This window comes from Penicillium samsonianum (genome assembly GCF_028829775.1).
Source record: "Penicillium samsonianum strain IBT 33392 chromosome Unknown utg000004l_segment0_segment0, whole genome shotgun sequence".
Lineage (NCBI taxonomy): Eukaryota > Fungi > Ascomycota > Eurotiomycetes > Eurotiales > Aspergillaceae > Penicillium > Penicillium samsonianum.
The window spans coordinates 1,004,067-1,031,676 of record NW_026643262.1 but is presented as its reverse complement, the minus strand read 5'-3'; the positions used below and the strand labels follow the sequence as shown (position 1 = coordinate 1,031,676).

The following is a 27,610-nucleotide window of genomic DNA, read 5'->3' as shown; positions in this document are numbered from 1 at the left end:
CTCAAGAGAGCTGATGATGGACTGATGAAGCTCTATTTGGTATTTTCAAAAAATCAATTAAGCTAGAGAGATAATAGCCCAGTGAGAAATGAATGCGACTATTTGAGACGACTTTATGTAGCTATCTGTTGCTTTCATACTGGAAGTACGCGATGAGCTTTGTCAACCATTTGATATTGACATCTGTAATGTTTGAGAGGCAAGTATGGCCAACACGTGTTTGAGTCTCATTTCATTGACAGTCCCATCACATCAAAACCAGAGACAGAAGCATGAAATATACAGATACAGCTGTTTCAAGGTCGAAGGAGGATAGTAACACTCCAAAATGAGAACCCTTGGCGATATCTGGTCTTGGCGGTCACGTGTGTGGTGATGACATAACTTGCCCTCCCAAAATCTACAGGGCTTACACTGAAAAAGTCTCTTCAGACATTAAATGAAGATTATATAGAGATTCTCGAGTCGATATTATTTTCAAGTACTGCATTCAATTCAGTTAAACAATTATTATCTATAAAAACCATATAAACCCAACGATTAAAGGCCTATTTTGGAAATGCCTGTGTTACTGTAGTTCAACCCAATTCAAGTAAGCGACCATGCGCTATACCCGATTGGGTTAGATTAGCGACCGCACCCTAAAGCCCACACAAGTCCCCGTGTCCGATGATTTCTCAACTCGTCAACGACAAGCCTATTTCACTTCGAGGTACGCTTACCACTTTCCTACGACACTTCTGTCCGGCTTCCATACTAACACAGGATCCTCGTCTAGACAGTCGCCATGGGTCGTGTCATCCGCAACCAGAGGAAGGGCCGTGGCTCCATTTTCAGTGAGTGCGACCGCAAAACATTCCAGCACGAAATTTCGAGGCTGCGCACCCCGAGCAGCGAGGAGGAAATCAAGAAGACGATTGGAAAACCACACAGATTCGCAAGGAGATTGGAGTGCTGATATCGAATTTTTTTCTACTTTACAGCGGCCAACACCCGCCTGAACAAGGCCCCTGCCCAATTCCGGACCCTCGACTTCGCTGAGGCTCACGGTTACACCCGTGGTGTCGTCAAGGAGATCATCCACGATGCCGGCCGTGGTGCTCCCCTCGCCAAGGTCCAGTTCCGCCACCCCTACAAGTTCAAGATGATCACCGAGACTTTCATCGCCAACGAGGGCATGTACACCGGCCAGTTCATCTACGCCGGTAAGAACGCTGCCCTGACCGTCGGCAATGTCCTTCCCCTCGGCTCTATGCCCGAGGGTACCGTCGTTACCAACGTCGAGGAGAAGGCTGGTGACCGTGGTGCGCTTGGCCGTACCTCCGGTAACTACGTTACCGTTATTGGCCACAACCCCGAGGATGGCAAGACCCGTGTCAAGCTCCCCTCCGGTGCCAAGAAGGTCATCAAGAACACTGCCCGCGGTATGGTTGGTATCGTTGCCGGTGGTGGCCGTACCGACAAGCCTTTGCTCAAGGCCGGTCGTGCCAAGCACAAGTTCGCCGTCAAGCGCAACTCTTGGCCCAAGACTCGTGGTGTTGCCATGAACCCCGTCGATCACGTAAGTTTCAGTCTATACACAGATCCGATAACATCCAGGACCGCAAAATCTAACATCTCTTTCTACAGCCTCACGGTGGTGGTAACCACCAGCACATCGGTAAGGCCTCGACCATCTCCCGCTACGCTACCCAGGGTCAAAAGGCTGGTCTCATTGCCGCCCGCAGAACCGGTCTGCTCCGCGGTACCCAGAAGACCAAGGATTAAGGGTGCTTTTTCTTGGAGTTATTCTTGTGACGGGTTGAAAATGGAATTCTGCTATGAGACAAATGTACTTAGGCGCCTGCGGATGAGCGTCTCATGCGCCCTTAGCGAATTAAGCTTGTGGTCACCATCCTTTTTCTTGTCGAACAAATCAAAGGGTGATGGAAAGGGGTCTGGGGTTGGCCTCTACAGGGCAGAAACGAAATCAAAAAGTCCTTCGGGCTGTGGAATGATACACCTTTAAATTTTTACTCGTTTCTGTCCATCACCCTAGTAGATACATGTATTACAGTCTGCCGTAATTCATCGGCATGTACCTTGCGCTGTATGATCGTTGTCGCCATGGCCTGTTATTGATGCGATTGCAGTAGTGAAACGCAATGCTTTCTTTGTCCTATCAATAGTTTCAAGATCACTTCCAAGATCATTTAAGTATGTTATATCCATGGATGTATATATCTAGTTCTTTAATGTTGACTACATAGATTATATATAAAACTAACACACCTCTCAACAATGCTGTTGAGCCAGAAATACACGCATCATGAATCAGGGCACAGATCAGTTCCAGGTTAGCAATGTTATATACGCTACATCAATACATGCTATGCTCATCGATATGTGGTAATCTTGCCCAATAGCCGCGCAATCGGAAGCGGGCCCAGATGCCTGTATTAGATATGTACATAGTGTGTACCTCTGCTTTCTACAAACTGTCTACCAGAAAATGAAAATCATAGCTCTCCGGTATGGCCGATTCGGGAAGTTGACTGTGTTGTACAAACGAAGCAGACAATACAAACGCAGAGCAATACGGGGCTAATACTGAGATCCGATCTATCTACTCCCCCCTTTCCCCCTTAGAATTGTAAGTGTTCTCTCTCCCTCACCTCAAAACTCACTCAACTCCATATGCTGAAGGAACCATTGAGATTTGACGAGCTGCGCTCTATTGGGGTTGGAGGTCTCATGGAACTACCTCAAATCATCATCTGCGGTAATCAGTCTAGTGGAAAAGCTCCGTACTGGAGGCAATCTCCAGAGTGCGCTTTCCATCCAAGAGCAATATCTGCACTCGGTTTGCGGCCGAAATTGTTCTTCGCCGAAGCGCCACCACAGAATCGAAGTATCAATTGAGCCTGGGGATTCCAGGAAGGATGAGCAGGAACAGCAGAAGCTCCGAGCCTTCACCTCCGAGTCCTTTTCCTCCAGTGGAGAACTTCCCACGCTGATCGAAAACGCGAAGGAATGCATGGGACTTTCCAGCACCGATCCTTCGAGCACTGGATTTAGCGACGTTGTGCTTAAAGTCGAGATTTCGGGCCCTGAAAAGCCAGAGCTGACTCTGGTCGACCTTCCGGGCCTCTACTACTCCAGCAGCAGCGAACAAAACGAGCAAGGAATGGAGATAGTTCAGAGGTTGACGGAAAAGTACATGAAAAGGTCCCGGAGCGTCATCCTGGCTGTCATCAGTGCAAGGGCCGATTACCATATCCAGAAGGTCTTGAACATCGCGCAGTCTTTTGATCCCAAATACGAGAGAGTCTTGGGTATTGTCACGCAACCCGATATCCCCGAAGTGGGTTCAGATGAACAGGAAAGTTATGTGCAGTTCATCAAGAACGAAAAGGTCAAGCTGCAACTTGGATGGCATGTATTGCGGAACCGCTCGTTTGAGACACGCAGCATTTCCGATGATGAGCGAGATGTCCAAGAAAAGGAGTTCTTTGAAAGGGGACGATGGGCTTCCCTCCCTCATGACCAAGTTGGGATTGAAAGTCTGAGGCATCGTCTCAGCAAGATTCTACTTGATCTTGTCCGTCGCAATCTTCCTGGTCTTATTGCGGACATACAAGAAAGGATTTCTCGCAACGAGCAGACACTGGCAAAAATGGGCGCGCCACGCACAACTCTTCAAGAGCAACGCCATTTTCTTGTCGATATTAGCAGCAGATTTGCGCGAATCACAAACCAGGCCTTGAATGGATCGTACGTCGATGAGTTTTTCGGTAGATTCAAAGACCATGCGGCGACCACAGAAGAATCTCCTTTCCGCCGACTGTGGGCAATAATCCGTGAGCTTAATGAATGCTTTGCTGAAGCGATGAGCATTCGCGGGAACCGGCGAATCATTCAATTCCCTGGACAGCCAGCACCTGTTGAGGACGTCGAGCAACAGAGATCCAAGCCTTACATGGATGATTGGACACCGCAGTACATTTCCCAAGAGTCTTTTGTCGACGAGATCAAAGAACAGGCCCGGCAAAATGAGGAATCGAGCTACCAGGTAGTGCAAACCAGCTGCTTGTAGGTAGTTTGTTCCGGAAACAGTGCGAGACCTGGGAAGCAGTTGCTAAATCCCATCTGTCAAATACCTGGGACTCGGTCGAGTACTTTATCCAGCTGGTACTGAAGAACCTCACGGACGATCACACCCGCCCGTTGCTCATGCGACACCTCGTCGGACCGGAAATGGAGAATATGAAGGAGTCTTTATTAGCAAAGCTCAACGAATTGACTTCGTACTCCAAAGGGGCCATCCTCTGCCCGTGGGAAAATCTTTTCTCTCCAAGATCCAGGAGTCCAGAAAGAACCGGCAGGTTCTGCGTTAAAAAATAACTTCCACTTGTCTGGATCTTGCCCCCCAAAGGGAGAGGAAACTCGAAGCACTTTCGATGTTCGAGATCTAGAGCGAGCAATATCTCAGCTACAGTCATCCAGCGATCAGCTTGCAGCAGCAGATATTATTGATCAAATGCAGGCATACTACGAGGTGAGCTAGACATGCTTATTCAAAATGAGATATCGGGTAATTCTAACAGGCCGCATTTACAGACTGCGAACGTGACATTTGTCGATAATGTTGCCATCTTGGCCATTGAAAATTGTCTTCTTTGCCCTCTGGAGCATATCTTCACCGGCAAGACCGTACTTGGCATGGATGATCAGCAGATTCGAGAAATTGCAGCAGAGCCATCGAGCATTCAGAAGGAACGGGAACGTCTAAATGAAGAGCTCGAAAAGCTCCGAAAGGGAAATCAGACTCTCAATGCCTTCAGCAAAGCGGACTCTTCGCTGCGTGCTCGTCATATCTTCGGTATTTACATTCCATAATATATCCGTCCATAGAATCACAGGCTAATCGGAATATCATTTCAGCAGGATTGTCAACCCCACGAGCCCAGACTCCAAACCTTACAAGCACGGCTCAGATAGCTCAGAAGACGCCTGTTGCTTCTCACCCTGCTCTGTTCCCGCAAGTTTCAACTCCTGCCACTGGTAGGTAGCACTTCCAGATACTAGGTCGATATGTGCAAACGCTAATTGTTCAACCAGTGCCGATCGCGTCTCCCTTCCCCGCCCTTTCTTCAGATCAAAATAGAGGAGGCTTTGGTACAAGTCAGGGTTCTCTGTTCTCTCCCGGTCTGGGGAGCACGGAAAATGGCGGGTTTAGACCTAACAATGGAGCCACTGCCACATTCAATCTGGTTGATTCGCCGCCCGGTACAAAATGGCCTACCCAGAATGTGTCTAGCTCAACGGTCAATGCGGGGTTTGGTTTGAATAATCAAGGCTTTGGTTCGTCGTCCTCTCCATTTGGAAGTTCGACCAACTCAACTCCCACGAAGGGCGTGAAACGTCACTTTGACGCGAAAAGAATCCCAGAAACCAAGGGCCACAAGAAAATGTAAGTTGGAGGGTGCGTGGGAAAGGGCTATTCTAATTCTTGGTTGCTTGTATAGGCATCATTAGAAAGATTTGAGCTCCTCAGACTCTACAATAAGCTGGTATCAAAGCATTTGCCTTACGTTTCCATTTAGTGGATACTCCTATGAGGTTTGTGGATCCTATGCATCACTTGAAATTTAGTAGACTCTTAGTTCTACATTGAAAAAAAGAAAGAAAATAAATAATGACATCAGCTTGGCTAGGAGCTCCGACTCGGGGACTACGCTCGAAAGGGCCAATATGTCCCAATTTAGTCATTTGGCTCACTGGGGCTATTCTAGCTTAGGAATAGATGAATCTTCTATAAGATCTATAGTTCTCTCACTTGTTGGTCGGTATAGTTATATATAGTCGGGTCAGGGTTACACTATATATATACCAAGGAACCGAAGAGAAATCAGATATACAAGCAATACAACATTGAAAGAAGTTGGGAAGTAGGCTGTGAAACATAGTAGACCAAGAAAATCATTTAATGCTACATGTAGATACTATAAATACCATATGTGATGGCCCTGATGTAACTACTAGTTATGGATGTACACCATGTACATTGAGGGGAGCCAATCTGGACGCTGATTGGTCACTTTGGGATCAACTGTCCTGGAGATTTCCCGAGGTTCCCCTCTACCTGGAGTTTCATGCCACAATGAATAGAATACCTTGAAGATATCTCTACAGTTTGAATACCTCGTGAATATGACAGATCTATCCAAGCCCCAACAGATCCCCCGACTCAGCCGGAATGCCCTCACCAACACAGAACGGTGGCAAGCCATAGCAACCCGCGACGTAACAGCCAACAGCTTCGTCTACGCCGTCCTCACCACAAAAATCTACTGCCGTCCATCATGCCCAGCACGACTAGCCCGCCGCGCCAACGTCCAATTCTACGACACCCCTCCGCAAGCGGAGAAAGCAGGCTTCCGACCCTGCAAGCGCTGCCGTCCGCATTCGGGTCAGACGGCGGCTCAAAGCAACCCCCAAACCGCCATAATTGACAAAGCCTGCGAGTCAATTCGGAACATTCTGACGGCAGGGCTGAAACCCAAATTAAGAGATCTGGCTGCGGAGGCTGGCCTGACACCCAGTCATTTCCATCGTGTGTTTAAGAAGCATGTGGGCGTTACGCCCGGTCAATATGTAGGCAGCCTTGGGCAAAGCAACCTGCACTCGCCGGAATCATCGTCATCCGATGCTTTTTCTGGAGTTGAAACACCGCGGTCAGCCTCTAGGGATAGGAGTGGTGAGATCTCGGATCTAGATAGGAATAGTGAGAAAGGGGGTGGTCTGTCGGCGGCTGGAGGCGAAATCCCATTTATGGGTGGCTGGAATGAGTTCGATGCTCTGCTGGCTTTTGAATCAGAACAAACGTGGGTGCCTGGCTTATCTATTGACCCTCGAATGATCTTGGTCGAATGATGTTTTTGATGGGACCACATGATTTATGATACGGATATTTGGACTGGAGAACAAGTATGTATTTGTACCAATGATATAGTTTAATGCGAACGTAATGATAAATGGTAATTTCCAGGATTTGTGCTGTTTTAGATTTGATTGACGTTGGCATTGCGGCGATGCAAACCCATTGATAGTCAATGGATCTTAATCTACTCCGTACTCGTAAAGCGAATGGCCCAGAGCCCAGAGCCCAGAGTGGCCACGGATCAACTGAAACAGATTTGAAACCCTTTTTCTAATATACGCCGTGCGAGTATTGTACTCTGTATATAATTACACATTATTTTGTACATTATTTACCGTAATCAGGATAATGTTCCAAGGTTTTATATATGTCACAATACTTGATATTCCATTAATATTCCAGACTGGACCAGGGTGGCAATAGATAATTATAGTAATGGAATAAAATGTGGAAATTCGAAGCTTCCAATGGGATTTAGTGGCTCTCCACCGGTCCACTAACGCGTGTCACTGCTTTAACCGCCTGGGGTGTTCCCCTGGTCTCAGACTATTTTAGTCTGTCTGCCCTTTTGTACGAAATACGACCACCCTCCCGTTGAGAAACTATACAGTTTTTTCCCCTCTGTTTTTGGCTCAATGGTACATATGTAATAATACAAGAAGATTGAGAATACAATGCCTTCCCCACTGATTGACAAGATCGGCAATTACTGCATGCATAAAAACGCATTGTATTTCTTGTTTGTAACTTTGTGAGATGCAAATGTAGCCCATTACCCTATTTCCCTATTTCCCTATTTTATCATAATTGCGTGCCAGGGATATGATTTAATTTAACCGTTCCCAACCTCCTCTCCCCCTCCTCCCCAGTCTTTTCTCTTTACTCTTATCCTAGAGCATTCTAGTCGTTCCCTTGACTTTTTAATTTATCTTGCCTCAACTCTACACAATCGCTGGTTTCGATTATCCTTCCACATACCATTAGCATCCCACCTTCCCAACATGCACGTGAACAAGAGGATCGGCAGATTCAAACAATGGGCTGGAGAACGCATGGGCGGAGAGGCCAAGACCTGTCTCTCTGATGATTTCAAGGCAATGGAGACGGAGATGGGTGTGCGACATGAAGGTAGGTTGTGACTACCCCCCGCGCCTGCAGTTTATCCATACTAACCCAAATTCTCTCTACCTCTAGGCGTTGACCGCATTCATAAATCCATGACCTGTTATGTCAAGGCTATCTCGAAGCGCAATGAGGGAGACGACAAGGAGAAAACCCTCCCGATTGCCCATTTGGGAAGCAGCATGGTGACCCACGGCGAAGACTTCGATGGGAACTCAGAATACGGACAGTGCCTGATCAGTATGTCCTGGAGACAAACCTGGAACCTTGGGAATGCGGGTGAGGAATCACATCGCTAACAACTCGATCAGTGTTTGGGCGCACCGAGGAGCGCATTGCACGCATCCAGGAAAGCTACATTGCACAGGCGACTTCAAGCTGGCTTGAGTCCCTGGAAAGATCCCTGACTCAGATGAAAGACTTGCAGGTATGTCTTTCGACTCTCATAATTAATTGAAGGACGAAGGTCATGTATTAACCTGCCTCATAGCATGCTCGCAAGAAGCTCGACAGCCGACGACTGGCATACGATACTTCTCTCTCCAAGATGGAGAAGGCTAAGAAGGAGGACTTCCGCGTGGAGGAAGAACTACGTTCACAAAAAGTGAAGTACGAGGAGGCTAGCGACGACGTACTGCGTCGCATGCAGGACATCAAAGAAGCCGAAACCGACAATGTTATGGACATGGGGGTGTTTTTGGACGCCCAGCTTGAATACCATGAACGGTCCCGTGAGGCCCTCCTGCAGCTCAAGAATGAATGGGCTGGGTAAGCATTGATCTTGGCCGCTGCATCTCGTGTGGGGTACTAATACGAAATAGATACAGCCAAGCACAGGCTCCTCCCCGTCGTCCGACCCGTGCTCGTTCCAACACTGCCCACTCGTACCAGGAACGGTATGAGCCGTTGCAGGAAGAGTTGATGAATGCCACGGAGACTCGGCCTCCCATCCGATCAACCAGATCGATTACGCCATACGCCGAGTCGCCCCCGCGAGAGACCTACGGGAATACCAGTGGGGTCTCACATCCGGTTCTCAACAGAGTTCCCACCTTCGAAGGTCCGGCTCAACTGCGACAAGAACAAGCGCCAGTTGCATCACAGTGGATCCAGCAGCGAACTGCCAGCGAAAATCTGGGCGGGTTTGGACGTCGAAGCAGCACTCAAGTTGGAAATGGTCGAATCTCTGCTGATCCTTATGCCGACTCCGAAGAGGTCAGCTCATATGGCCGTTCTAGCCCCGAGCGGATGTTTAGCGGGGGCAGGTCCATCTCCCCGGCAACGTCTCACGGCAGCGTGCCATCCCGGAGACCCAGCGCAACCAACTTGAACACTATTGGATTGAAGAAGGCTCCTCCTCCACCTCCACCATCTCGTGCGAAGAAGCCCCCTCCACCTCCACCCATGAAGCGGTCCCTTCTAGCTGCACCAAATGCGTAAAGGAACGTTCTGAAAGTGCATCTTACGTCCGTTCTTGATCTTGAGCATGGGGTTTTGGAGTTTGGGAGCTTATGATAGGTTGTGGCGGTGGTATCTATTCTTATCATTCCGTCACTAATCCCTTGAGTCTTACATGGGATTGTTCTGTCCTTTCCTTGATTGTTCTTTCTGGTTTGCTTTTGCCATGTTGGGTTGATTCCCATGGAGGTCTGGAGGATTCCCCGGCTACTATTAGTCTCAACGCAGAGTTAGTAGGATGACGAGAAACGTGGATACATGCGTCTCCTAGAGAATAGGTAAATCCATTGAAGCCTTTCTTCACATTTTGGAAGTGTAATTAGGTATTATCTTCGGTCGTGTAGATACCCGTGAACATCAAGGGTGGATCCGGGTGTGTCTAACTTTACAATGTATTGTCATTTGTATTGTTATTGCAAGGAAAACCATTCAATAGATTCAATGAAGTTGAATAGGCAAAATGCCCAACCCCAGGCTACAAAGACCCTTAAATCAACTCACTCTTCTCTCACCACTACACCCTGATATTAGCCTTATCCCAAACTGGTACGGTACCAGAGCTGCGCTGCCCCAGGCCACAATTCAGCACGGGCTCACGTGCCTGCTGACTAACGTGCTTTGCAAAAAACTCCTTGCCAGGCTGTTGTCAGTCCTTTGCTCTGAGCACCCAGATTTCCCCGAGCCTGTCGCGCAACTCCGTTCCCTCCCCATCTCCATTTTCATCCATCCACTTTTTGAACGCGCCATCCCAACGCGCCTTCAACTTTTGAGTTCCCCTCCCACCTTGCCTTACCCTGGGAACTCGCCTCTTTACTCGCTTTCTTTGACTCCCTTGTCTCTGAAAGTACCCGCTTCCCCCATCGCATCGGAAGCTCCGACCACGGCCCCAAACATCACGCTTTCCATCGCCAAGCATCCCATACAGTCGCTCACTGATCGCATTCACGACAATCAGGCTCACCCCACACTGTCGCTGCCCATTTATTTCGACCGCGACCGCCCCTTCTCTTGCCCGCGTGACTTGGCAATTGATACCAGGTGGAGATCGTGACTTTCCACAACTCCGCATCAACCTTGACATTGCCTGCCCCAACCTACCTCGCTTGCTCATGAATTAAAAAAAAATACACGCGTCACAATGGCTTCCTTACACCCAGCGCCAAACATGGCGCCTGGCAACGTGAGCCTGCCGGCTAACCTCACGCAGCAAAATGTCCAGGAAATACTCCAGGTAAGTTTGTCGCATTACAACAACACAACTCGGCGTATATCAATTCTTCAGTTCTTCAACGCACCTTCCTATGCCGTGCCTGCCCTTGTTGTCGTCTCTAACTTTGTCGCAGAAATACAAGCAAATGCAAGAACAAGGTGTTCGCCCTGACGACCCGGAATTCCTCAAGGCCCACAACCTACTTGCTGCCATTCAACGGCAGCAGGCTTTCCAAAAACAACAGCGCATGGCTCAGCAGCAGGCTCAACAGCAGCGCCAACAGCAACAGATGAACGGCGCTACTCCTGAAGCGGCCAATGGCTCTCATGGTAAGCTTTGTCATTGACTCTCTCCCCTCACAAACGCAAGGTCTTATACAGGGCTGACATTTCTCACAGGCCGCACACCCTCGGCTTCCTCGACTGCTGCGCCTAATGTCACCAATGCCTCGGCAGTTGCTCTGAACCAGAAGAATGCGACGGTTGGCAGCGGTAGCTTTTCACCAGAGCAACTGGCTACTCTTCGAAACCAAATCTTGGCTTTCAAGATGCTATCCAAGAACCTCGCCATTCCCCCGCGTGTCCAAGAACAGCTTTTCCAAAACCAGAAGAAGTCTCAACCACCTACTCCCACAGACAATGTTACCGCAGCCGAAAAGGTTGTTGAAGCTGCCAATGACGGCGCTGGTAGCCAGCCTCCAGAAAGCTCCGATGCTGAAGTCATGACCAGGGAGTGGTACGACAACTTCCAGTCTCCATATGACTCGCTGTCCAAGACTATTAGCTACGCTGACCACGCCAACCGTGCTAATCGCGTGCGCATCCCCGCGCTTTTGCCACCTGGCATTGACTTGGAGCAGATGCGCGAGGATCGTGAGATCATACTGTATAATAAAATCACCGCACGCAAAGCAGAGCTTGCCCAACTTCCCGCTAACCTCGGTGTATGGGATACCAGCAAGAGTGACGCACCCACCTACGATGACTCCCTCAAGCTGAAGGCCCTGATTGAGTATAAATCACTCAGTCTCTTACCCAAACAGCGACAGTATCGCAAGCAGCTCCAGAGCGAGATGTTCCACTACAGCAACCTCGGAATGACAGCCAATCGCTCGAGCCACCGCCGCATGAAGAAGCAGTCACTGCGTGAGGCTCGTATCACCGAGAAGCTCGAGAAGCAACAACGTGATGCTCGCGAATCTCGAGAGAAGAAGAAGCAATACGACCAGCTGCAGGCCATTCTCAACCACAGCGCTGATCTCGCCAATGCTTCCATCCAGCAACGTACGCGCTCGCAGAAGCTGGGTCGTATGATGATCTCACACCACCAGCACATGGAACGCGAAGAGCAGAGGCGCGTGGAGCGAACTGCCAAGCAGCGTCTGCAGGCTTTGAAGGCTAACGATGAGGAGACATATCTGAAGCTTTTGGGACAGGCCAAGGATTCACGTATCTCTCATCTGCTCAAGCAGACCGACAACTTCCTTAAGCAGCTTGCTGCATCCGTCAAGGAACAACAGCGCAATCTGGCGAATCGTTATGGCGAGGCGCATGATTACGACGACGAGTCTGACCAAGAGATCGCTGATAGTGAAAATGAGGACGACAATCAAACCGCCACTGGAAAGAAGAAGGTCGACTACTACGCTGTCGCTCATCGCATCAACGAAGAAGTCACCGCGCAGCCTGATATGCTCGTGGGAGGTACCCTCAAGGAGTATCAGATTAAAGGCCTGCAGTGGATGATTTCACTGTACAACAATAACCTGAACGGTATTTTGGCCGACGAGATGGGTCTTGGAAAGACAATCCAGACGATCAGTTTGATTACCCACATCATTGAAAAGAAGAAGAACAATGGGCCGTTCTTGGTCATTGTTCCACTGTCCACGCTCACTAATTGGAACAACGAGTTCGATAAGTGGGCGCCCAGCGTGAGCAAGGTAGTCTACAAGGGCCCACCTAATGCACGAAAGCAGCAACAGCAGCAGATCCGCTGGGGCAACTTCCAAGTTCTTCTCACCACCTACGAGTACATTATCAAGGATCGTCCGGTTCTTAGCAAGATCAAGTGGACACACATGATTGTCGATGAAGGTCACCGCATGAAGAACACACAGTCCAAGCTCAGCAGCACCCTCTCAACCTACTACACCAGTCGATACCGTATCATTTTGACCGGTACTCCCCTGCAAAACAACCTGCCCGAACTATGGGCTCTTCTTAACTTCGTCCTTCCCAACATTTTCAAGTCTGTCAAGTCGTTCGACGAATGGTTCAACACACCTTTCGCAAACACTGGTGGCCAGGACCGCATGGACCTGAGCGAAGAGGAGCAGCTTCTCGTTATTCGTCGTCTTCACAAGGTTCTTCGGCCATTCCTTCTCAGACGTTTGAAGAAGGATGTCGAGAAAGATTTGCCTGACAAGCAGGAGCGTGTCATCAAGTGCCGATTCTCTGCCTTGCAGGCCAAGTTGTACAAGCAACTTGTCACCCACAACAAGATGGCTGTCACTGATGGCAAGGGCGGTAAGACTGGAATGCGTGGTCTCAGCAACATGCTTATGCAGTTGCGAAAGCTCTGCAACCATCCTTTCGTCTTTGAGCCTGTTGAAGACCAGATGAATCCCACCCGCATATCCAACGACCTTCTTTGGCGCACGGCAGGAAAGTTTGAGCTGCTTGATCGTGTTCTTCCCAAGTTCCGTGCTACGGGCCACAGAGTCTTGATGTTCTTCCAGATGACTCAGATCATGAACATCATGGAGGATTTCCTTCGCCTTCGTGGGATGAAGTACCTCCGTCTGGATGGATCCACCAAGTCCGACGACCGATCAGAACTCTTGAAGCAGTTCAACGCTCCTGGGTCTGACTACTTCTGCTTTTTGCTTTCCACTCGTGCAGGTGGTCTTGGTCTCAACCTGCAGACTGCAGACACCGTTATTATCTATGATTCGGATTGGAACCCTCACCAGGATTTGCAAGCCCAGGATCGTGCCCATCGTATTGGTCAGAAGAACGAGGTCCGCATTTTGCGGCTTATCAGCTCTAACTCGGTCGAAGAGAAAATTCTTGAGCGTGCACAGTTCAAGTTGGACATGGATGGCAAGGTTATCCAGGCCGGAAAGTTCGACAACAAGTCCACCAATGAAGAACGAGATGCACTTCTTCGAACTCTCCTGGACACGGCGGAGGCTGCGGAACAGATCGGTGATCACGACGAAATGGATGATGACGAACTCAATGAAATTATGGCACGTTCCGAAGAAGAACTTCCCATCTTCCAGGAGATGGACAGGCAGCGAATCGCTAACGACCAATATGGTCCTGGCCACCGCTACCCTCGACTGATGTGCGAACAAGAATTGCCCGAAATTTATATGCAGGAGGATAACCCTGTCACCGAAGAAGTCGAGATTGAGATCACTGGCCGTGGTGCTCGTGAGCGTAAGGTGACCAAGTACGATGATGGTCTCACCGAAGAGCAGTGGTTGATGGCAGTGGACGCCGATGATGATACTATTGAAGAAGCGATCGCACGCAAGGAAGCTCGTGTTGAGCGTCGCAAGTCTAACAAGACTGGACGTGACGGAGAAGAGTCTTCACCGGAGCCCGAGCCATCAATTATTGATGAAGACGAGACTCCTCAAAAGCAGAAGCGCCGTCGTGGTCCTCCTCCCAAGCGCAAGGCGGAGGAAGTTGTGGAAGAAACCCCACAACCTAAGCGCAAGAGAGGCCGCCAGCCCAAAGTTCCGGATACTCTCAACCCCACTGACCGTGCCAACTTGACTCGCATTGTTGACACCGTGATCCAGTCGTTGATGGACATGGAGGCTGAGGTGCAACCGGAGGGCTCTGATAGTGAAGAGGGTCCCATGGTCCGTTCAATCATTGAACCATTCATGAAGCCTCCACCGCGTTCTTATTATCCCGACTACTACATGATCATTCAAAATCCCATTGCTATGGATGCGATTCAGAAGAAGGTCAAGCGGGCCGATTACCAGAGCCTGAGGGAATTCCGCAATGACATCCACTTGCTTTGCCGGAATGCCCGCACTTACAACGAGGATGGAAGTGTGCTATTCCAGGATGCCAATGATATCGAGGTAAGTTTGAGTTCTTATTAATTCTTAATTTTCATACTAATGATACAACAGACCAAGTGCTTGGTAGAATTGCGACGACTGACCGAGGACCATCCTGAGCTCGCCAACTTTGAAGATCAGTTTGCCGGCGGTGATGGCTCGACCGACTTTGCTTCGGGCACCGACACTCCCCTTACTGCTGGCACTCCAGGCCAGCCGAAGCTGAAGCTCACCTTCAACAATCCCAATCGGGATAGCCCCAGTACTTCAAACGGCGCTGAATATGGCCTTGAAGAGTGAATTGTTCAACATCGTGGGTCTGAAAAACCTAATTAAACCACCCCACGCTTCATATTGCGCCTTCGACTTTTCTAAATGTTGCTCATGCTTTCTTCTCATGTGTAATCCGAAAACCTTTTTGCCCCTTCCACTTCTGTGCCATCTAGGAAAGGCGTTTTTTTCCCCGTCAATGTTTGTTTTTGAAATCGGGGATGGACTTCCGGAGGATGGCGCTGTATTGTTCCAAGCGATTGATTTCCCTGGGTGCGTTCTCTTGACTGCATCGACAAGATTCATATTGTGCAAGACCACCCCTTGTATTTGATGAGTATGTACCTGCAACTTAGGAACAATTCGAATCGATTTGAACCATGTACTTTGTAACATTATCTATTCAAAAGACTTTTACAATTCGAAGATATTATCCGTTTTCAGTAATCCAAATTCGGTCCATACGCGTGGTCCCCCAAGATGCATGCAGGTGCTCACCGATCTTTGAGATCATAGAACACGGTAAGCTATAAGAGACGGCACTCCCTGTTGATATGCAGAGACACTTTCCCACCCAGTCCTCACCTCACAGCCATGTCTACAAACAAAGAGCTAGCCGGCAAAGTTGCAATAAGTAGGGACCGCGCCACCACTCCAAGCCAACAACATACTCACAGAAAACAACAGTCACTGGCTCCAGCCGCGGCATCGGCGCCGCAATAGCCCTCAAATTCGCTCAACGTGGAGCAGACATAGCCATAAACTACGCCTCCAATGCCACGGCAGCGGATTCCGTCGTCGAGCAGATCCGTGCCCTAGGGGTGCGCGCCCTTGCCATCAAAGCCGATGTCTCACAGGAAGAAGAGGTGAAAACCATGTTTGAGACTGTGCACCGCGAATTCGGCCGCCTCGATATCGCAGTCAGTAACTCGGGCATCGAGCATTTCGGGGATCTCTCTGAGGTTAGGGGCAGCGATATCGATGCTGTCTTTGCGGTGAATGTCAAAGGACAATATTTCGTCGCTCAGCAGGCTTATCGTTTCATGGAGGATTATGGGCGGGTTATGTTGACTTCGTCGATTTCTGCTGTTAAGGTGAGAGGATATGGACAAGGGCCCTGGGGGGTTGGTGGTTTGTTGGATTGCGTATGGGAGCTGACAACTTCTGATGTGATTTAGGGCGTCCCTCGCCACGCTGTCTATGCTGCTTCCAAAGCGGCTGTACAGGGTATGACCAAATGTCTTGCGATGGATTTTGGCCCTCGAAACATTACTGTCAACTGCATTGCTGCTGGCGGTGTCAAGACTGATATGTATGCTGAGATGTCGGCTAAGTATATCCCCGGAGGTGACAAGATGAATCCCCAGCAGATCGATGAGGCTTTGAGCAAGTGGTCTCCGCTGGGTCGGCCTGGGGAAGTTGAGGATGTTGCTGGGGTTGCGGCTTTGATTGCTAGCCCCGAGTCGCAGTGGTTGACCGGACAGACTTGGCAGGTCTCTGGTGGCGCTTATATGGCCTAGATGGGATTGAGAATGGGACCAATCCAACCTCGCAAATACATATAGCCAGGATATCACATGGTCAGCCTATGCTGTGTTCCTGATCTCTCGATAGTCACGAATTCCATCTACTTGAGTTACTTGGGTTTCGTTTTATTATTGCTCAATATGGCACTACAGACGATCTGGTCTATTTTTAAAATACCCCCCTCTAGCTCATTCTAGATCCTATCTGACCTACATCTGGAAATCAATCAACAATATTCCTTTGAAACCCCCGTTTGCTCTAAATTTCTCATCCTCGCAGGCGAGATCGGCCGTCTGGAAGATTACAACAACTATCGGGACTTCCTACAAAACCAAATATCTAAATTTGAGATAGTGTTCTTGGCCCTTGGAAACCATGAATTCTACGAAACAACCTTCAAGTCAGGCCTGGAAAAAGCAAAGCAGCTCGAAAACGAACCTTGTATGAATGGCCGACTTGTAATACTCCAGCAACGATGATACGACATCCCCGACTCCAGCGTGACAATCCTAGGTTCCACACTCTGGTCCCAAATCCCCCAGGAATCAACAGATACAGTCCAATAAGCACTCCGATTTCCAAAAGATCAAAGAGTGGTCTGTTGAGCAACACAACAAAGCTCACGAGTCCGACTTGACCTGGTTAAGGGGGGAGATCCAAACTCTCCGGGAGAATTTCCAAGAAAAGCGGTCTATCCTGGTGGTCACGCATCATGCACCATCCCTGCAGCGCACTTCGAGTCCACAGCACGTTAAGAATCTGTGGGGTTGTGCGTTTGGAACGGATCTCTTGTCGCAGCCCTGGGATGGAGTCAAGGTTTGGGTGTTTGGGCATACACATTATACGACCGAGTTTAAACAGAAGGGAATTAGGGTTGTGAGTAACCAGCGGGGACATGTGCTTCCCTGGAAAACTGAAAAGGGGAGGTTTGATGCGAGGAAGGTGGTATGGGTATGATTGACTGATGGCCACACAAGTTGAACTCCCAACAACACCTACGGAGGGGCAAAGGTGTTTATTTCTAATCACAGAAGCATACAAGCAAGACTTGATGGGATATGGCTGTCGATATCAAACCGAACAAACAGAGCAAAACCACATGGGTATATGTAAGTATAAACGTCACACTGATGTAATATCTTGTCTATACCTATCTAGAATCGGCTCTGATCTGTCGCACAATTCCAACTCTTTAGTTCTATTAAATCCACCATGAAAGCAATAGTCATTGAAAAATTCGGCGGACCCGACTCTCTAGTTATCAAAGATGTGGCGATTCCAGAGCCAAAGCATGGAGAGGTCATAATACAAATCAAAGCCTTTGGCGTCAACCATGCGGAAATGCATATGCGAAAGGGAGAATGGGCCGAATGGATGCCAATTAGCGGTATAGAGTGTGTGGGTACAGTATCCAGCTGCCCAGGAGGAGAATTCAAAGAAGGGACTCCTGTCGCAAGTCTCATGGGCGGGCTTGGGCGTACTATTGACGGTAGCTACGCTGAATACACCCGAGTCAAAGTCTCGAATGTCGTCGCACTTGGGCCAGCTGCAGAAGAACTACGTTGGGACCAGCTAGCAGCCATCCCGCAATCATATGCCACGGCGTGGACCTGTCTCTTTCGGAACCTGGAGATATCAGCTGGTCAACGGCTTCTCGTTCGTGGTGGTACCTCTGCTCTGGGGAGAGCGGCGATTAACCTGGCCGTCCAGTCTGGAGTTCATGTTACCGCAACAACCCGAACGGAGAACCGCATATCCCAACTCAAGGCTCTTGGGGTTGGCGAGGTATTGATAGAAGGACCGGATCTCTCCGAACGTATTTCCGAGAAGTTTGATGCTATTCTGGAACTTATTGGTAACAGCACTGTTGTTGATTCACTCAAGATAGCGCGCAGAGGAGGACGAGTCTGCCTGGCCGGGTTCTTGGGTGGACTTGCGCCCATTCCGGACTTCAATCCTCTTCTGCAGATGGCGAGTGGTGTCCACTTTAGCTTCTTTGGGAGTTTTGTTTTTGGAACCCCTGAGTTTCCTTTGTCGGATGTTCCTCTTCGGGAGATAGTAGCTATGGTGGCGCGAAAAAAATTTAATGCGGATCCTTGGAAAATGTTTCGTTTTGAGGAAATCCAACAGGCTCACCGGTTGATGGAAGATAACGAGGCATATGGCAAGATGGTGGTCAAGGTCGATTGAGATAGTAACATCGTATTTCAAAGGTTATACATTGAAAAGTCTCTTGCACAAAGTATGCTTTTTTTACGCCTTCGTATACACCTAAGAAGACATCAGAAAAGACATAAAAAAGACATATAAAGAGAACATCCAAAAAGCATATCGGAGGGCTCTTACAATTAACATCCCTAATACCATCTTGGTCCAAATAGATCAGATCAATCAAGTCTGAGGTCGTCAAGGACAGAGGCCGCATAAGCGGCCGACTATTCTTGTATGTCTATATGTGGAAACGCAAGATTGTTCTTTTGTATTTTCTTCCCTCAAATATTGAAGAGCTATACTTTTGTCTGCCCCGAGTATCAAGTAAACAAGTTAATCTAACGTAGTTTCATTTATGGAGCCATAGAGTTTCCCGAACTAAACCACGTTGGTAGTGGACACCTTGTTTTAAGAATTCTTGATCTGATAATGCCCGATGACTTGGTGTTATTTATGGGTCACCACAAAGCCCTAACCCCCTTAACTTAGGTGGCTATGAATGTGGGTCATGTAAATGGAATGGGCCGTATATCAATGTTTCCGAAGAAGTGCCAAAGCCCAAACGACTAGTGGAAAAGGATTAAAGCGAATAATCTTGCAGTCTAGCCTTTCTCAGTCGAATATTCATTCAGCAAGTTAATTATAGGTACCTTCTATGGAGATCGATTAGACTCACCAGGGCCGAAGTTTAACCGTAGACCATGAGGCTGACACTTTGCCCTAGATCAGACCCATGGACTTTAAAAATGGCCACGCGTAAGTATCTGGGAATGACGCAGTCGCCGGACCATGGATGCGTTTTAAGGTTAGATCTTAAGTATAAGGGAATAAACCTTACCCGGCCACATCAAACTCAAAATAAGCTAGTGCCTCCTTGCCCATTACTGGTCAACGAGTCTCTCTGAGGAAATGACTTACTCCGGAACCCTTAATTTGGAAGGTTGAATTGAACTAGATACAAGTTGAGCTATGGGGACCGACCCGTTTCCCTTCACATTTTGAACTGTGCCTTGTGATAGGAGTTAGATGGTGACGACTAAGTATCCACGCCGACGGAGTGTGATCCTTGTTCCCAGACATGGTTTCATGGTTTGATTGCAGGAAACGCAGCGGGCTACGCATGATCTGCGCCTCAGTTGCCAGGAACTGGAAACCAACCGTTATAATATAAAGTCCTAAAGATAGTATAAGTATAGCCTTACCTCTAGCGTTCCTGTCAATCCTCTAAGTCTTCACACTCGTTATATTTTCTTCTTGACGCTCATTTATTCCATTTTATATCTATCCATTCGATATACTTCAACATGCGTCTCTCCTGGGGCGCATCTGTTGCAGCCCTGGCAGCATCGGCAAGCGCTGCTTCTCTTGCTGATGTCTGTACCGTCTCGAATGTGCGGTCTGCCCTGCCCTCCAACGGCACTCTGCTGGGTATCAGCATGATCCCCTCCGCTGTGACTGCCAGTGCTGTCTACAATGCCAGCGCTGGTATGGGGAGCACCGAGACCTACACCTACTGCAATGTGACCGTCACCTACGAGCACACTGGCAAGGGAGATTCCGTCGTCATCAAGTATGCCTTCCCCAAGCCCACCGACTTCAAGAAGCGCTTCTATGTCGCCGGCGGTGGTGGCTTCTCTCTGTCCAGCGATGCAACCGGTGGTCTCGAGTACGGTGCTGTTAGTGGTGCCACCAGCGCAGGCTATGATGCCTTCAACTACAGCTACGACGACGTGGTCCTCTACGGCAACGGAACCATCAACTGGGATGCAACCTACATGTTCGGATACCAAGCTCTAGGCGAGATGACCAAGATCGGAAAAGTTCTTACCAAGGGCTTCTATGGCATGTCTTCATCCGCCAAGGTCTACACCTACTACGAAGGCTGCTCTGACGGCGGCCGTGAGGGTATGAGCCAAATCCAGCGCTACGGAGAGGAGTACGACGGAGCGATCACAGGAGCCCCAGCCTTCCGTTTCGGCCAACAGCAAGTCCACCACGTCTTCCCAGCTGCAGCTGAGCAAACCCTCGACTACTACCCCCTCCCTGCGAGCTGGCTAAGATAGTCAACGCCACCATCGCCGCCTGCGATCCCCTCGACGGCCGAACCGACGGCGTCATTTCCCGCACCGACCTCTGCAAGCTCAACTTCAATCTGAGCTCCATCATCGGCGAGGAATACTACTGCGCAGCAGAAACTAGCACCTCCCTAGGTTTCGGCTTTAGCAAGCGCGCCGACGGGACCAGCACCTCCACCACGCCTGAACAAAGCGGTAAAGTCACCGCCGAGGGCGTGCAAGTCGCGCAAACCATCTACGACGGCCTCCACAACTCGAAGGGCGAGCGCGCCTACCTGTCCTGGCAAATCGGCTCTGAGCTCAGCGACGGCGACACTCAGTGGAACAACGCATCCAGCAAGTGGGAAATCAACATCCCCTCGACGGGCGGCGAGTACGTGACCAAGTTCATCCAGCTCCTCGATCTCGACAACCTCTCCGACCTTGACAACGTCACCTACGACACCCTCGTCGACTGGATGAACATCGGCATGGTCCGCTACATGGACAGTCTGCAAACCACCCTGCCGGATCTAACCCCGTTCCAATCCTCCGGCGGAAAACTGTTGCACTACCACGGTGAATCGGACCCCAGTATCCCCGCTGCGTCTTCCGTGCATTACTGGCAGTCCGTCCGCTCGATCATGTACCCACATCTGTCTTCGCAGGAGAGTCTCAAGGAACTTGCCGATTGGTACCAGTTCTACCTCATCCCCGGTGCTGCGCACTGCGGCACAAATTCCCTTCAGCCCGGCCCGTACCCGGAGGATAATATGCAGACTATGATCGACTGGGTGGAGAATGATGTTAAGCCTTCTCGTTTGAATGCGACTGTCTCGTCTGGTACTTATGAGGGTGAAACTCAGATGCTTTGCCAGTGGCCTACTCGTCCGCTCTGGAAGAGTAATAGCACCTTCAAGTGTGTTGATGACAAGGCTTCCATTGATAGTTGGACTTACTCTTTCCCTGCTTTCAAGGTGCCGGTGTACTAGGCTGTATTTCATCTACAAAGCAGCTCTGAGCATGCCAAGAATGTCTCTCGCTTGAGTTATTTTTTGGATTGACTGGAGATTAGACTGCTGATCAGCCCTAGTTCAGCCCTAGAAGGGTCTGGTTTTGTGACCAACTTGGGTTTCTACTGTAATTATATTCTACTGAATACATATGTCTATTATCTGCTTTATCTTACAAGGTGAATGTGGCCTTGGTAGTTTTGTAAAGTGTTGGATACCGTTCCGTACTTGTGTAGCATGTGCGTGTCCCGTCGGGGGGGGGGGGGGGGGGGGATTGCCCCTCATTGGGTGATCAATGACTTTGGATGAATTAGTTATTGTTAGGCCCTCATTCATTGTATAACATTGTAGGACTAATAACTACTCGCATGTGATGACATGTGAATGTATTAAATTGGGCTATGCAAGCAAGACATGGGATGAGGTAAGGTTAGTCTACGAATCAACTTCTACAATACCATGATATGGGCATTTTCTGGCATGTTCGAGAATTTTCTAATTTTCATTTTAAATCTATAAACAACGGCATATCTAAAAAAGAAATCTGATTTGTGCTTCGTAATTTGTACTTTGCAATTTGTTCAGCATGAAAACTCCCCCCATAACCAAAAGGTATATCCAACTAAACACCTAGAATCAAAACCCAAGCAACACTCTAACCCAGAGTGAGAGTGTAGGCGGCATCGATACCGCAAGCCAAGGTATTGACATCGTCAGGGTGCTGGTAGGACTGGACGCAGTCGGCATCACCAGCAGCGCAGGTAGATGTGGGACAGGACGCATCGCTGACCGTGACAGCGAATCCAGCGCTTACGAACGCCGAGGTCTTGAGCAAGTTGATGGAGGACATATCCCAGAAGAGCATGTTACCGGACTTGGTGTACTCGAACTGCAGCACGCTGTCGCAGATCTCCGTGGTCGACATCTTGATGGAGATACCGCCACCGTTGGAGTTGGTGAGCCAGGTGTCGTGGAAGGACTCGCCGGATGCCAGGGTCTGCATTTCACCGGCGGTCTCGGTCACGACCCACAGGTAGACGGTGTCCGGGAGGTTGTTGACGATGGAGACACCGCTGCCGGTGGCGGCGGGGCTGCTGCTGGTGCTGGACGGGGCGCTGGTGGTGCTTGAGGGAGCGCTGGTGGTAGTGGGCACGACGGTTGGCACAACGGTGGGGACGCTGGTGCTGGGGATGCTCAGACTCGGGACGCTGGTGGTTGGGACGACAGCGGGAGTCCAAGTCGAGGAAATGACAGAGGAGGTGGCGGAAGGAATGGCGACTTCCTGGACGGGAAGGTTGGTAGGCGCACTGATGGCATTGGCGGTCTGGTAGACGGTTTCATAAACAGTCTCCCAGACGGTCTCCTCGACGTAGTGGACATCAGGAACGGCGACAGGGCGGGCGGAGGCAGTCATTGCCAGAAGGGCCGAGAGGCCGATAACGTTGAAGCGCATATTGGCTGAATGAATCCGATATTGAAGGGAAAGTGTTTTTGAGGATAGTGAGGTTCTTTGAAAGAGGGACTTTAGTCTGATCTACAGACTGTTAAAGAGAGTGCAAGAGGCTCAGCCCCAAGGTAGGAATCCAAATGAGTGTGATTCGAAAGATCGTGGTGACAAAGGAGAGAAAGAAAGAGGAGAAGGAGGAGGGTGTAGCGCCATTTTATTCTTTGGGGTGGAGTACGTAGACATAGGGCATTGGGCGTGTCAGATTTTGGTGTGGCAGGCGTTTGATAGGCCGTCGAACCCATTGAACCATAAAATTGGGTTGACCATGTGCATCCATGTGGTCGGTGCCTGACTAGATGGGGTCGTCCAAATGATCCCATTGGTGGCCCCCGTTAGGGTCAGGAACAGAGATCTGGTCCGACCAACCCGAATGGACCTTGGGGACTCTCGCCAAATGAGTTTCCATACGTGGCGTAGTTCCTGAACCGCGAATCTAAGTTTTTCATTGTTTTTCTTATTATTTCGCTGTTCGTTGTGACTTGTTCGCCAGCACTAGCCTGTACTGTGGAGATAGGCGCCCGGTCTAGATCGAATCATAACCCACAGAGAACCCTCGGACAAAAAGTTTTCAATTGTCGAATCTCCTTTTTTTTCTTTTTTATTATTGGGCTTATGGAATTGCGCCACTTGTCTGACATCCGTACCATACCCCTGAATATCATTTTTTGTGCCTGTCTACAATATCTATATCAATATACAACATAAGAGATCTCCTCGAGTTCTCCGGCCCAAGACCGATTTTAATCAAAGCTTATCTGTTAGGTTGAAACGGGTTGCCCAGATGGGAAGGAGGATAGATCATCAATTTGCCCTAGTGCCTACTTTGTATAGGGCCAGCATGTCTAGGCTGTGGATACGAGATTTGGGTTACATAAAACATAGTTTGATTGTGCTTCTCTAGTCAGGTACTCTACGGAGTACATAATCAGGCACAGACTTCGGAACTTTCCCCCTCTTGACGCCACGTCGGTGGATTTAGGCATCGGCTTCCTAGAAAACTCTGCCGGCATATATCGTGCCAAGCCCCGCATAGGTGGCAATCCGTACACACAAGACACATCTTTTCATGAATCGTTACCGTACAAGTGCATCATATAATCCCCTCAATACACCAGTGGACGGATGTGGCGATTGACCCGCCGAGCCATAACCCCGCCCAAAATCCACAGGAAAATTTGTATGTTGTACACATGTAAAAGTAACAATGTTTAGGGAGCAGCCCCGTAGGCTACATCATTGGGGAAGACATGGGGTTTTCGGACAACTGATGTGTTGGAAACACGACCGTCGGTTAAAAATCCGTGTTTCTCAGACCCCGTACTGCTGACAGCCAACGGGCCACCCTGGCTATAGGTCTCGAGCGCATTAAACACATAGCCGAAGACTTGGCGGTCAACGTCGGAGGCCCACAAAAAGTCTAGATGCTCGTAGGTTGGAATCGCCTGGGCGACAGTGTCATGTGGCAACCCCTTCAGCATCACTCCGATATCGACGAGACTGTCACTGTCGCCGTATAGGAGGACAATGGGAGTCTTGATGTTGCGAGTAGGGTATTTGACCGGCTTGTAAAAGCGCTCGCTGGCAGTTACGCTGAAGGGGGCATAGACTTCATCATCGTAGAACTGGAAGCTCTTATTCCGAATGATTTGGAACCAATGCACGACAGACTTAGTGCTGGTGAAGGAATAGAGATGCAAATAGGCAGCAAGCTTTTGGGTTTGTGTGATGTTGCGACACTTCCAGTTGAAGAGGGTTTGGAGGGCTGTGTCGATGATGCGCACAAAGATCGGCGGGTAGAGTATCGTTTGCCACATGGTTGTCGAGGACAGGATGCTGCGTCGACCAAACAACAGGAACAAAAAGTCCGGAGAGGCTTTCATCAGTGAATCAACAATGCGGTTGCGGAGACCTGAAGGAGCCATGGCGGGTGCAAGTGCCACAAACACATCAATCTTCTGGTTGAGCAATGGATGAATAGCGAGTGTAGCGAATGCCTGCGCTGTCCCTTGGGAGAATCCAATGTAAGACAATGACGGCTGATCTGTTACCTCGAGGATGTACTCGATGCTGTTGGGGATATCAGAGAAGGCGAACTGATCCATTGAGAAATCCCAAAATTCATTAGAACCAGGCGAGAATCGGACCGACTTCTTGGAGTATTTATTTCCACGGTTATTTCCCAGCCATACATCGTATCCCCTTTCCACCAGCTGGAAGGGAAGGCACCGCTGCTCGTCTGTCAAGGCTACCCACACCTCACTTGACATGAGTAGGCCGTGGTGGAGGTAGACGACCTTTTTCCGAATCCCACTGGGACCATGATTGATGCGCATGTTTTCTTCTCCTTTTCGATATGCCAGCCGATGAAGTCCAAGAAGGTAACCATCGCTCGTTTGTACAATGTGCTCCTCAGCTTGATACCCAAAGAGGGCACATATCTCGGTGAAATCGGATGCATCTGCAACAGAGCTGGCAAATATTTCCTCTTTTGTGCGCTTGGAACGGGATTCACTAGGGATCAAAAGGTTGAAAAGTGCCTTCGATTGGCCATAGCAAAACCTGATGATAGGGCTTGCTGGTTAGGGGTTAGTATTGGCATCATCCATTGTTCGGTGATTTTCACTGACGAAGGCACCAAGTAATCAAGTGAATGATGGTCTCAAGCAGGACAAGAATCAAAGACCCGAAGAGAGCTAGGTACTCATACCTAGAGACGTGAATATCAGTTGCTGCGTTCTTTGTCTGAAGTTTGGAGCTCCTTACCAGAACAGTCTCCCGATCAACGGAACTCGCGACATGATGAACAACAATCGCTATGCATATGTGCATGTACACTTGAAGATTCTATGCGAGAGACAGAGATGCTGCAAACGTTTAAAAAAGTAAAACAAGCGATAAAAGTCCCTCCGACGTCATTACCAACATGTGATAGCGATGCTTATCTCATCCGGGGATTCTCCACATCCGCCAATCAGCGTCAAGATAACTGACAGCCCGAATTTGCCGTGTCCCACCCGTGGACGGCCTCGTTCTTTTACTCTCTTGCTACTTGTGGTTGCGCATTCGTCCACAAGGTCGCGTCAACATGCCCAGCTCATGCAATGATATCCGTACGTTACACACCCGAGTCGCACAACCGAAGGGGGGATCGATCACGTTCCTGGTCCAGCTGGACCTTCTACCGTAACCCTCCATTGCCATAACGTAAACTGACCACAAATTGATTATCTAGGGGAGGCTCTGGCTCAATGCCTCCAGGAGTCGGACTGCATCATGGTCCAGCGTCATTCGCCCCGTGAATGTCTCAGCTCTCCTCTCGCCGAGGAGTTACCCACGAAATGTCAGCAGCTACGGAAAGGATTCAGCGAGTGCAAGTGAGTCGGGAACCGAGCCTCGAGTCTAGGCCGACCAGTACGGACAAAAGGAACACACTCGCTAATTATTGGAATTTTCCCTCGGCACAGGCGTGGTATGATCGATATGCGCAAGCGCTTCCGCGGCAATCAGCCCATCTCGGTAGCCAAGGAGATGGATGGCGGGAACTCCGGTAACACGTCTGGGGGACAGCTATATGCTGGACAACCCGCATACCAGACGGTCAAGGAAATCAGCGGAAACGAAGTTGAGATGGATCCAGAGAAGACAAGGGGCCTGTAAAAAGGGTATTTGGTTTCGCTGATTACATGCTGGCATGGCCCGGAGTTCGGTTACGCTTAAAACATACATTTCTCTTCTCTGGTACTCACTTCTCTCAAGATCGACTGAGATTCTTCATACCCAAATCCGATAATACATATTACACCTTCACTGTCTCTCCCAGAACACCCACCAGGCGATCGGGCATACTCAAGAACGGCGAATGCGAGCTCGGCAGGCGGTGGGTAGTGTCAGGCCCCCCCATTTTCAAGGCAAAGAACTCCTGGATAGCTGGCGACAAGGCCTGATCCTGCTCACAGATGATGTAGGAGCAGGGAATATCGTGCCACGGCTCATAGGTGGTTTCGCCCGAGAAGACCGCGCGCGAGGTGTGCATTGTCGTGCGATTCCATTTTTCTTGCTGCTCGACGGTCAGGTCCTGCCAGCCAACGTTTCCGGTGCCGTCGGCGTGAACGTAGTCGCCCTTTTTCTTAGTCAGCTTGATCTTGGACAATGATTACCGATCATATGATGCTGGATGGACCAACCTCGACCTTCATCCAGGGTAAATACGCTCCTCCCAGCATACCCAG

The 27,610-nt window shown here is 49.5% G+C and overlaps 12 protein-coding genes across 12 annotated transcripts; 9 read left to right on the top strand and 3 right to left on the bottom strand.

The window, feature by feature from the left end:
* Window positions 1–787: 787 nt before the first annotated feature.
* N7471_007304 (60S ribosomal protein uL2) lies at window positions 788–1,767 on the top strand (the record flags this gene model as incomplete). The annotated part of the gene is made up of 3 exons (XM_057280023.1): window positions 788–836; window positions 984–1,561; window positions 1,630–1,767. 3 exons carry the CDS (start codon window positions 788–790, stop codon window positions 1,765–1,767), a joined length of 765 nt encoding a protein of 254 aa, XP_057134283.1.
* Window positions 1,768–2,676: 909 nt separating this feature from the next.
* On the top strand, window positions 2,677–5,456 carry N7471_007303 (dynamin family protein; the record flags this gene model as incomplete). Its single annotated transcript, XM_057280022.1, has 7 exons — window positions 2,677–2,807; window positions 2,917–4,051; window positions 4,096–4,313; window positions 4,486–4,537; window positions 4,600–4,861; window positions 4,924–5,043; window positions 5,101–5,456. 7 exons carry the CDS (start codon window positions 2,677–2,679, stop codon window positions 5,454–5,456), a joined length of 2,274 nt encoding a protein of 757 aa, XP_057134282.1.
* A 736-nt stretch (window positions 5,457–6,192) lies between these two features.
* On the top strand, window positions 6,193–6,915 carry mpt (putative DNA repair and transcription factor Ada; the record flags this gene model as incomplete). The annotated part of the gene is made up of 1 exon (XM_057280021.1): window positions 6,193–6,915. One exon carries the CDS (start codon window positions 6,193–6,195, stop codon window positions 6,913–6,915), a length of 723 nt encoding a protein of 240 aa, XP_057134281.1.
* An 875-nt stretch (window positions 6,916–7,790) lies between these two features.
* Window positions 7,791–9,915, top strand: N7471_007301 (uncharacterized protein). Its single transcript, XM_057280020.1, has 5 exons — window positions 7,791–8,050; window positions 8,117–8,284; window positions 8,356–8,471; window positions 8,535–8,812; window positions 8,866–9,915. Exons 1-5 carry the CDS (start codon window positions 7,924–7,926, stop codon window positions 9,482–9,484), a joined length of 1,308 nt encoding a protein of 435 aa, XP_057134280.1. The 5' UTR covers window positions 7,791–7,923; the 3' UTR covers window positions 9,485–9,915.
* Window positions 9,916–10,667: 752 nt separating this feature from the next.
* N7471_007300 (putative RSC complex subunit (Sth1)) lies at window positions 10,668–15,099 on the top strand (the record flags this gene model as incomplete). The annotated part of the gene is made up of 4 exons (XM_057280019.1): window positions 10,668–10,733; window positions 10,846–11,041; window positions 11,111–14,820; window positions 14,872–15,099. The coding sequence occupies 4 exons, from the start codon at window positions 10,668–10,670 to the stop codon at window positions 15,097–15,099; spliced, it is 4,200 nt and encodes a 1,399-aa protein (XP_057134279.1).
* A 564-nt stretch (window positions 15,100–15,663) lies between these two features.
* N7471_007299 (uncharacterized protein) lies at window positions 15,664–16,589 on the top strand (the record flags this gene model as incomplete). Its single annotated transcript, XM_057280018.1, has 3 exons — window positions 15,664–15,703; window positions 15,757–16,163; window positions 16,248–16,589. The coding sequence occupies 3 exons, from the start codon at window positions 15,664–15,666 to the stop codon at window positions 16,587–16,589; spliced, it is 789 nt and encodes a 262-aa protein (XP_057134278.1).
* Window positions 16,590–17,808: 1,219 nt separating this feature from the next.
* Window positions 17,809–18,587, top strand: N7471_007298 (uncharacterized protein; the record flags this gene model as incomplete). The annotated part of the gene is made up of 2 exons (XM_057280017.1): window positions 17,809–18,523; window positions 18,565–18,587. The coding sequence occupies 2 exons, from the start codon at window positions 17,809–17,811 to the stop codon at window positions 18,585–18,587; spliced, it is 738 nt and encodes a 245-aa protein (XP_057134277.1).
* Window positions 18,588–20,111: 1,524 nt separating this feature from the next.
* Window positions 20,112–21,853, top strand: N7471_007297 (putative tannase; the record flags this gene model as incomplete). Its single annotated transcript, XM_057280016.1, has 2 exons — window positions 20,112–20,712; window positions 20,871–21,853. The coding sequence occupies 2 exons, from the start codon at window positions 20,112–20,114 to the stop codon at window positions 21,851–21,853; spliced, it is 1,584 nt and encodes a 527-aa protein (XP_057134276.1).
* Window positions 21,854–22,529: 676 nt separating this feature from the next.
* N7471_007296 (uncharacterized protein) lies at window positions 22,530–23,327 on the bottom strand (the record flags this gene model as incomplete). The annotated part of the gene is made up of 1 exon (XM_057280015.1): window positions 22,530–23,327. One exon carries the CDS (start codon window positions 23,325–23,327, stop codon window positions 22,530–22,532), a length of 798 nt encoding a protein of 265 aa, XP_057134275.1.
* Window positions 23,328–24,589: 1,262 nt separating this feature from the next.
* Window positions 24,590–26,179, bottom strand: N7471_007295 (sterol esterase; the record flags this gene model as incomplete). The annotated part of the gene is made up of 3 exons (XM_057280014.1): window positions 24,590–25,956; window positions 26,009–26,088; window positions 26,145–26,179. The coding sequence occupies 3 exons, from the start codon at window positions 26,177–26,179 to the stop codon at window positions 24,590–24,592; spliced, it is 1,482 nt and encodes a 493-aa protein (XP_057134274.1).
* A 287-nt stretch (window positions 26,180–26,466) lies between these two features.
* N7471_007294 (PET191 family protein) lies at window positions 26,467–27,038 on the top strand (the record flags this gene model as incomplete). Its single annotated transcript, XM_057280013.1, has 3 exons — window positions 26,467–26,491; window positions 26,614–26,755; window positions 26,846–27,038. The coding sequence occupies 3 exons, from the start codon at window positions 26,467–26,469 to the stop codon at window positions 27,036–27,038; spliced, it is 360 nt and encodes a 119-aa protein (XP_057134273.1).
* Window positions 27,039–27,177: 139 nt separating this feature from the next.
* N7471_007293 (alpha/beta hydrolase) lies at window positions 27,178–27,577 on the bottom strand (the record flags this gene model as incomplete). The annotated part of the gene is made up of 2 exons (XM_057280012.1): window positions 27,178–27,501; window positions 27,566–27,577. 2 exons carry the CDS (start codon window positions 27,575–27,577, stop codon window positions 27,178–27,180), a joined length of 336 nt encoding a protein of 111 aa, XP_057134272.1.
* Window positions 27,578–27,610: the final 33 nt, after the last annotated feature.

Coding starts and splice junctions, on each gene's coding strand:
- N7471_007301 (XM_057280020.1), top strand. CDS start 7,924: ATGCACGTGAACAAGAGGATCGGCAGATTCAAACAATGGGCTGGAGAA. Junction 8,285..8,355: donor ATACGGACAGTGCCTGATCA/GTATGTCCTGGA, acceptor CAACTCGATCAG/TGTTTGGGCGCACCGAGGAG. Junction 8,813..8,865: donor CTCAAGAATGAATGGGCTGG/GTAAGCATTGAT, acceptor AATACGAAATAG/ATACAGCCAAGCACAGGCTC.